This window comes from Chiloscyllium plagiosum, chromosome 5 (genome assembly GCF_004010195.1).
Source record: "Chiloscyllium plagiosum isolate BGI_BamShark_2017 chromosome 5, ASM401019v2, whole genome shotgun sequence".
Classification (NCBI taxonomy): Eukaryota; Metazoa; Chordata; class Chondrichthyes; order Orectolobiformes; family Hemiscylliidae; genus Chiloscyllium; species Chiloscyllium plagiosum.
In genome coordinates this window covers 121,015,932-121,025,775 of record NC_057714.1, presented here as the reverse complement: position 1 = coordinate 121,025,775, position 9,844 = coordinate 121,015,932, and the positions used below count along the sequence as shown (strand labels likewise).

Genomic DNA, 9,844 nt, shown 5'->3' with positions numbered 1-9,844 from the left:
TTCTCCTGCTCCTTGGATGCTGCCTGACCTGCTGCGCTTTTCCAGCAACTCATTTTTCAGCTCTGATCTCCAGCATCTGCAGTCCTCACTTTCTCCCGGATTCCCCCTCCCCCTTCGAAACTCCATCATGCACAGACCTGTACTGAAACACACCTTTTCCAATATTTCAACACTTTGTGCTAATGGCCCTACCTCCCTGAAGATTGTCCTAAGTTGGTCTGATGCTGAGCAGATAGTGAGGGAGGGCTAGACAGGAGCTGCCACTGAAAGCTGTCAGTGACCATGAACAGCAGCTTTTTCACTGACTACAGTCAGTAGGAGATTCTGGTGGGGATGTCTGAAATCTGGCCTCTCTGGGCTATCCAGCTGCCAGAGCCTGCGACCACATTGTGATAATTGACATAAGCAAATTGCATGGCCAGTTGAGTTGGGCAGCATTAACAGAAACAATCGATGCAAATAAATCATCCTTGTCTCTCACCTCTGGGGCTGGTGACTTCTCGTCTTCGTTCTTGATCTTTACGGTGGAGCATGGGCAGAACCGGAATGACATCTGGTTGGGAAAGGGCATTTGTGGCCTTTGGTTAGCCCAGTCTAACTGGATTTCTGTGTTTCCTGCAGTTGGTTCAAACAACACAGAAACCCAATCAGACAGAGCTGAGTGAAGGCTACATACGTCCTTTCCCAACCTGATGTAGTTCCTGTTCTGTCTGTGCTGCACTGCGCTGGTGTCTGCTTATCTCTCAGAAGGAACATTTGCCATGTTTTCTGAAATGTTGAAAAATCCTTTGATTGCCCAACTGAACCTGGGTTAGAGTAAAGAACAATACAGCACAGGAATGGGCCCTTCGGCCCTCGAGGTCTGCACCGACATATTTTTGTCCTTCTATACTAAACTGTCTTCACTTACAGGATCAGTATTCCTCTATTCCCTTCCTATTTATGCATTTGTCTAGGTGCTTCTTGACTGATGCTGCTATGAATTATTCTGGGTTTAGTTTCCTCCTCCATCCCATTGCGTGCTCGGACAGCCTTTGACGCACGGGGATGTGCTGTTTGTCACCGTATTTATAGCAGTGAACACACCTTCCCCTGAGCTTGCAGTTCTTGCTCTGTCCACTGAGTCTCTCTGTGAAGTGACTATATGGTTTGCTGTGTAACAGGCATGCAGACAAAGGCTAGTTTGTTATCTCTGATAGATCAAATCCAGATTAATTAGGTAAAGTATCCACAGAGTATTCATTTTTACAGTTGGTACCATTTTGGTCCTGGTGTTAGGCTCAGGTACAGACCAAGATTATTATAATTGAACAGTGAATGATTCTGTTAATTCCAGGTGAGAAACGGCCACATAAAGAGAATCACTGACAATGACATCCAGTCCCTGGTCTTGGAAGTTGAAGGAACCAATGTCAGGTGGGTCACTCAGATTCTGTATTGCTTGAAAATGGAATGACCCACATTAACACAGTGAGGGGCTCAGACACGCACCCACACATACATACATACACACACACACACCTTTAGTCCCACATTAACACGGTGAGGGGCTCAGACACGCTCCTTCAGTCTCACATTAACACGCACACGCACATGTGCACACACACACACACGCCTTCAGTCCCACATTAACAAGGTGAGAGGCTCAGACACGCTTCTTCAGTCCCACATTAACACAGTGAGGGGCTCAGACACAGTCCCACATGGTGGGGCCCCTCCTTCAGTCCCACATTAACACAGTGAGGGGCTCAGACACACTCACACACACACACCCCTTCTGTCCCACATTAACACAGTGAGGGGCTCAGACATGCTCCCACATGGTGGGGCCCCTCCTTCAGTCCCACATTAACACAGTGAGGGGATCAGACAAACTCCTTCAGTCCCACATTAACACAGTGAGGGGCACAGACACAGTCCCACATGGTGGGGTCCCTCCTTCAGTCCCACATTAACATAGTGAGGGGATCAGACACACTCCTTCAGTCCCACATTAACACGGTGAGGGGATCAGACACACTCCTTCAGTCCGACATTAACATGGTGAGGGGCTCAGACATGCTCCCACGCGCACACACGCTCCTTCAGTCCCACATTAACACAGTGAGGGGCTCAGACACGCTCCCAGACACACACACTCCTTCAGTCCCACATTGACACAGTGAGGGGCTCAGACACGCTCCCAGACACACACACACGCTCCTTCAGTCCCGCATTAGCACAGTGAGGGGCTCTGACATGCTCCTACACACACACACACACACACACACACCTTCAGTCCCACATTAACACAGTGAGGGGCTTAGACATGCTCCCACATGGTGGGACCCCTCCTTCAGTTCCACAGTGAGGGGCTAAGATGCACTGTCTCAGTGGGGCCCCATCTTCAGACCAAAGTGACTGAGTTTCCTTGAAATAGAGAAAGATGGTATGTTGGCCCTTGTTGCAAGGAGTTGAGGTCCAGGAGTCTTCCTTCACTTATATAGCACTTGTATGAGTCCACACACACAACACAGAACATTACAGCGTAGTACAGGCCCTTCAGCCCTTTATGTTCCATGAACCTGTGAAACCAACCTGAAATCCATCTAACCTACACTATTCCATTATGATTCATATGTTTATCCAGTGACCACTTAAATGCCCTTAAAGTTGGCGAGTCTACGTCTGTCGCAGTGTGTTCCACACCCCTACTATTCTGAGTAATGAAAGTACCTCTGACATCTGACCTATATCTATCAATTTAAAACTATGTCCCCTCATGCTAGCCATCACCATCCAAGGAAAAAGGCTCTCACTGTCCACCCTGTCTAATCCTCTGATCATCTTTATGTCTGTATTAAGTCACCTCTTAACCTTCTCTCTAACAAAAACAGCCTCAAGTTTCTCAGCCTTTCTTCATAAGATCTTCCCTCCGTACCAGACAACATCCTAGCCTCTGAACCCTTTCCAATGTTTCCACATCCTTCCTATAATGCAGTGACCGGAACTGTATGCAATACTCCCAAGTGCGGCCACACCAGAGTTTTGTACAGCTGTAGCATGTTCTCATGGCTCCGAAACACAATCCCTCTATCAATAAAAGCTAACATACTGTACGCCTTCCTAACAATCCTATCAACTTGGTTGGCAACTTTGAGGGACCTATGTACATGCACAGCAAGATCTCTCTGCTCATCTACATGACCAAGAATCTTACCATCTGCCTAGTAGTCTGTATTCCTGTTACTCCTTCCAAAGTGAATCACCTCACACTTTTCTGCATTAAACTCCATTTGCCACCTCTCAACCCAGCTCTGCAGCTTATCCTTGTCCCTCTGTAACCTGCAACATCCTTCTGCACTGTCCACAACTCTGCCTACCTTAGTGTCATCCGCAAATTTACTAACCCATCCTTCTGTGCCCTTATCCAGGTCATTTATAAAAATGACAAACAGCAGTGGGGCCCATACCCCACTAGTAACTGAGCTCTGGGGTGAATATATCCCATCAACCACCACCCTCTGTCTTCTTTCAGCTAGCCAATTTCTGATCCAAATCGCTAAATCACCCTCGATTCCATGCCTCTGTATTTTGTTCAGTAGCTTATCGTGAGGAACCTTATCAAACACCTTACTGAAATCCATATATACCACACCAACTGCTTTACCCTCCTCTATCTGTTCGGTCACTTTCTTAAAGAACTCAATAAGGTTAGTGAGGCACGACCTACCCTTCACAAACTGTCATGATTTGGAGATGCCGGTGTTGGACTGTGGTGTACAAAGTTTAAAAATCATACAACACTAGGTTATAGTCCAACAGGTTTAATTGGAAGCACACTAGCTTTCGGAGCGATGACAATCACCTAATGAAGGAGCATCGCTCCGAAAGCTAGTGTGCTTCCAATTAAACCTGTTGGACTATAACCTGGTGTTGTGTGATTTTTAACTTCACAAACTGTGTTGACTATCCCTAATCAGGTTATTCCTGTGTAGATGATTATAAATCCTATCTCTTTTATTCCTTTCCAACACTTTACCCAAAACTGAAGGAAGGCTCACTGGTCTATAATTACCAGGGTTGTCTCTACTCCCCTTCTTGAACAAGGGAACAACATTTGCTATCCCCCAGTTTTCTGGCAGTAATCCGATAGACAGTGATGGCAAAGATCAAAGCCAAAGGCTCGGCAATCTCCTCCCTAGCTTCCCAGAGAATCCTAGAATAAATCCCATCTGGCCCAGGGAATTTATCTATTTTCTCACTTTCTAGAATTGCTGACACCACCTCCTTGTGAACCTCAATCCCGTATAGTCTCATAGCGTGCATCTCAGTATTCTCCTCGACAACATTGTAGTTTTCCTGTGTGAATACTGACAAAAAATATTCATTTAAAGCCCCTTCTATCTCCTTGGACACCACACACAACTTCCCACTACTGTCCTTGATTGGCCCTAATCTTACTCTAGTCATTCTTTTATTCCTTCCATACCTATAGATAGCTTAAGGGTTTTCCTAGAATCCCTACAATGTGGAAGCAGGCCCCTCTACATCTCTGGAACTTTTCAGAAGCCTATCGAAAACTCTCAACAGGGTGACCTCTCCTTTGCTGTTTCTAACCTCAGCCCATGCTACCTCAATAGATAAGTCCTCATCAAATGTCCTTTCTGCCACCGTAACACTGCCCTTGACTAACAAAGCTACACCTCCCCTTCTTTTACCACCTTCCCTGTTCTTACTGAAACACCTAAACCCCGGAACCTGCAACATTCCTGACTTTGCTCTATCCATGTCTCTGAAATGACCACAACCCCACCAAATGTGTGAGATGTGGGACACTTTGTCTGTACTTTCTATAGAGAGAATGCACCGGACCCATAGACAGTCTTGATCAGAAACTCAGCAGGTCTGGCAGCATCTGTGGAGAGAAAGCCAAGTTAACGTTTCAGGTCCAGTGACCCTTCTTCAGAAGTGAAGATGTTTATCAGCACTGAGAGAGGCCCTTTGGCCACCAGGTTCACTGAATTCATCCCTGGGTTCAGAGGATTGTCTCCTGCTGAGTAATAGAGTAATACAGCATGGAAACAGGCCCTTCGGCCCAAACTGGCCCATGCTGACCAGCTCGTTCCAGTTGCCTGCGTTTGGTCCATATCCCTCCAGACTCTTCCCATCCATGTACCTATCCAAATGTTTTTTAGATGTTGCTATTGTACCTGCCTCAGCCACTTTCTCTGGCAGCCCATTCTATATACGCACCACTCTGTGTGAAGAAGTTGCCCCTCAGGTCCTTCCTAAATCTTTCCCCTTTCACCTTAAACCTATGCCCTCTAGTTTTCAATTCCCCATCCCTGGGGAAAGGATTATCTGCATTTGTCCTATCAATGCCCCTCATGATTTTATACACCTCAATAAGGTCACCCCTCATACTTCTACATTCCAAGGGATAAAGTCCTATCCTGGCCGACCTCTCCTGATAACTCAGGCCTACTAGTCCTGGCAACATCCTCGTAAATCCTCTTTGCACTCTTTCCTGTTTAATTATGTCTTTCCTATAACAGGGTGAACAAAACCTCTCACAATATTCCAAATGCAGCCTCACTAATGATTTGTATGACTTTAGCATAATGTCCCAACTCCTATATTCAACGCCTTGATCAACGAAGGCCAACACGTTAAATGCCTTCTTCGCCATCCTGTCTACCTGTGACACCCTTTTCAATGAATTATGTACCTGTACTCCTGGGACCCTCTGTTCCATGGCACACCTCAGGACCTTATCATTTACTGTGTAAGTCTTACCTTGGTTTGACTTTACAAAGTGCAACACCTCACACCTCTCTGTATTGAATTGCATTTGCCAATCCTCAGCTCATCAAGATCTCTGTGTACTTTTTGAGCAATTGAGGAGACTGAATCTGTGGGTTTCCTTCCCTCAGAGGGCTGTCGATGTTGACTCATTGGGTTTTCAAGACAGAGCTTGATAGATTTCTGGACACTGATGATGTTGAGGGATAGTGTTAAAATGGCACAGAAATGGGGCTGAACGGCCTCCTCCTGCTCCTATGACACGTGGCTGTGAGCTGGCCAGAGTGAGCTGCTGCTCCCAGGGCCTGGAGTTGGGACTCCGAGGTTGGTCAGAGTTGAGGGTGAAAGTAACTAGAATGGAAATCCTTTACAGCACAACGTACATCACCTGCCCGGCAGACCCGAAGAAGACCCTCGGTATCAAGCTGCCTTTCCTGGTGATGATCATCAAGAACCTGAAGAAATATTTCACCTTCGAAGTCCAGGTGAGAGTGAGGCTAAGATCCCTGCACTCGGTCAGTGAGCTATGTGGGGAGGGATGGAGAAGGTGGCACTCTGGGGGATTGCACAGGCTGCACTTGGCTGTGTGTACTCGCTCTGCCCAGGCCCCATTTACCTGGTTCGTCCTCCCCAACAATCCTCTGCCCAGTTTGGAGCGTCTGCTCTCATTCTCTCACTCCCCCTGGCACTGACTGTCCATACACCATCAACCTCCCTCACTCCCCTTGGCACTGACTGTCCATTCACCATCCATCAACCTCCCTCACTCCCCTTGGCACTGACTGTCCATTCACCATCAACCTCCCTCACTCCCCTTGGCACTGACTGTCCATTCACCATCAACCATCAACCTCCCTCACTCCCCTTGGCACTGACTGTCCATTCACCATCAACCTCCCTCACTCCCCCAGGCACTGACCTGTCTATTCACCATCAACCTCCCTCACTCCCCCTGGCACTGACTGTCCGTTCGCCACCCACCTCACTGCCTGCCCGTCCCCCTCTCCCTCTGCCCGGGGTTCCTGCCCGTCCCCCTCTCCCTCTGCCCGGGGTTCCTGCCCGTCCCCCTCTCCCTCTGTCCTGGTGCTGCCTGCCTCATGATGCCACATTTTAGGGAGATGTCCACGGATTGATGAGGACTTGGGATTATGGGACTTCAGTTAGTCTGGACAGATGAAAGAAACTGGAATTGTTATGTTTGGAACAGAGCAGCGTAAGGCAGGGTTTAGCGGTGCTGTCAACTGGACTCTGCCTGGCACTGCCTACCTGTCCCTCTCTGACTCTGCCTGGCACTGCCTGCCTGTCCGTTTCTAACTCTGCCTGGCACTGCCTGTCTGTTCTGCCCCCTCTCTGTATGCAGGTTCTCGATGATAAGAATGTGCGCAGGCGATTCCGAGCGAGTAACTACCAGAGTACGACTCGGGTGAAGCCCTTCATCTGCACCATGCCGATGAGGCTGGATGACGGCTGGAACCAGATCCAGTTTAATCTGTCCGATTTCACCCGGAGGGCATACGGCACTAACTACATCGAGACTCTGCGAGTACAGGTGAGATGGAGGGGGATGGGACTGTCAGCTGGAGTCGGGGTGGGAGTGAGCGTTTAACATGGGAGATGGATCAACTGTTTACAATTAAAATGGAGAGCATACTGTGTCCAGTCTCAGATGCCACATTTTAGGGAGATGTCCACGGATTGGTGAGGACATGGGATGATGGGACTTCAGTTAGTCTGGACAGATGAAAGAAACTGGGATTGTTCTGTTTGGAACAGAGCAGGGTTGAGCAGAGATGTTCAAAATTAGGGTTTTCAGTAAATAAAGAGAAACTGTTTTCTGTAGTAGCACAATCACAAACTGGGAGAGATGGATTTGCCAATGGCCAAACGTGCAGGGGAGGTGGGAACCTAATTTCACACAATCACTGTAATCTGGAACGTGTGGTTGGAAAGGGCAGTACAAGTAGAGGAGAAAGTGAGGTCTGCAGATGCTGGAGATCAGAGCTGGAAATGTGTTGCTGGAAAAGCGCAGCAGGTCAGGCAGCATCTAGGGAACAGGAGAATCGACGTTTCGGGCATTAGCCCTTCTTCAGGAAGGGCTAATTCCTGAAGAAGGGCTAATGCCCGAAACGTCGATTCTCCTGTTCCCTAGATGCTGCCTGACCTGCTGCGCTTTTCCAGCAACACATTTCCATCGCAGTACAAGTAGAGCCAATGCTACCTGTGTTGAGAGAGAGTTGGATCAACAGCTGAAGGGGAAACACTTGCAGGGCAGTGGGCAAAGTGTAAGGCAGTGCTGACAACCCAGTCAATGGTTTTGGGAAAGGCACCATGGTTATTGAGCTAGGTGGTTTTTGCGGAGGGTCTAGAAGAGATTTCCAGAGATTGGGAAAGGCAAAGTTGGAGGTTTCTTAAGATTGAAAAATCAAATGACTCCAGGTTATTGTGCAACAGCTTTACTGGAAATTGTAAGGTTTTGGTCACCTCACCTGACAAAGGAGTCGCGCTCCTTTGAATTTCAAATAAACCTGTTGGACTGTAACCTGGTGTTGTTTGATTTTTGACCCCAGTTCAACACTGGCACCTCCACATGACACAAGTTTGTTAAGCAAAGGAGTTTGAAGTTTGAGGTGTTGTCAGACTAGAAGCCAGTCTGAAGTTCCTGAGGGTAACTGGAGATAGGATTGCTCTAAGAATCAAACAATAGAGCAGGAAGGACATGGGCTTCCAGCCTGGAGAGGGTTGGACCAGGCTCAACATGTTTCTAAAAGGCAGAATGGCAAACTGTAAAACTCACAAGCTTGGGGCGTGGATTAAAGAGCAGAAATCAGGGAGTGAGATGGGGGCAGGGAGATATCTGAAATTTGGTCAACAGAAGAAACCCGGTTTGTTAGTCAGTCAGCATTGTGAAAGAGGAGGCACAGAAAGCACTTTGTCTCAGTGAGCTTTTCTGGGATCTGCTTTTGTTCTATGGGATCTGTTGTAGGCTGGGTATATAAAAGTCCTGAGGGAACTTGACAGGGTGGGTGCTTGAGAGCATGTTCTCCAGCCCCAGCCCTAGGCCTTGTTGGAGAGACTGGGTTATGGCCCAGACCAGATCCCCTCTTTAAGAAGGTAGCCTAGGCCCGAATGCTTTCTCATTTTAAAGTTAGAGCTGAAATATGTGATGGGGCTGGTCAAACCACCTGATGTTAAGCAAAACACAAATTATTTAAACGCTATAGTTAAAGTATAAACAAAAGAAAGAGGATTTTAGAACAACTTTTACTATTGGAGAACTTAACAGTATCTGTTACTAACTAACTAACTATGCCAATATAGTAACACCCTATAACCACACCTCCTGGCAAAAAGGTAAATTCAGACACCAATTCTTACAGGCAATTCTCTAACCCAGAAGGGAACAACATTAAGGGAGATTTCAGTGAGGAATCCTTTTTTTAACTGAAGCTCCAACTCTTCTGGGACTCTACAGCTAAAGAAAACAAGAGATCCTGATCTTGGCGAACTGGTCACAGTGTTCCAGCTGTTTTTTTAAGAAACCTAAAGGCTCGTTCCGATTGTTGACTTGCGCTGTTTCCCGTAGCCACTTCGAGACGTACAGACTCTCTCCCAAATAAACCCAGGCCAGCGTCGTCACAACCAGAACTGGGCCGGAAGGTCAGGGGGCGCCTGTTTATGACCGAGATGGTGCAGACCCTGTCTGAGGGCCATGACTCTGTGGACTGGGACCAATGCCCTTTTGAGGGAGGGGAGGGGAGGGATACTTGGCAGAGTGGTTAGGGAGGCCTCCAACTAGTGTGGAAGGGGGGGATGGGAACCAGAAGAGTAGGTGCAGAAACTGAGGGAGAGTTAGAAACCAAGGCAAACGTGCCTAAGAACAGGCAGGGAAACGTTGCTGAAAAGAGCAGGGGAGGAGGTCTCAAATGCATGTGTTTCAATGCAAAAAGTATAATAGGCAAGGTAGGTAAACTTGGAGCGTTGGTTAGTACAGGGCGACCTCCGTATCCGGGGAATTGTTTTCCATGGTTTCACTTACCCACAGTTTACCATGGCCGGAACA

At 47.7% G+C, this 9,844-nt stretch overlaps 1 protein-coding gene across 1 annotated transcript in view; it reads left to right on the top strand.

The window, feature by feature from the left end:
• The window catches only part of cfap20 (cilia and flagella associated protein 20), a 27,349-nt gene that overhangs the window by 9,989 nt on the left and 7,516 nt on the right, over positions 1-9,844 (top strand). The window contains exons 2-4 of the mRNA XM_043690941.1: positions 1,337-1,416; positions 6,158-6,269; positions 7,145-7,333. Coding sequence (XP_043546876.1) covers positions 1,337-1,416; positions 6,158-6,269; positions 7,145-7,333 — 381 coding nt within the window. The remainder of the gene's footprint in view (positions 1-1,336; positions 1,417-6,157; positions 6,270-7,144; positions 7,334-9,844) is intronic.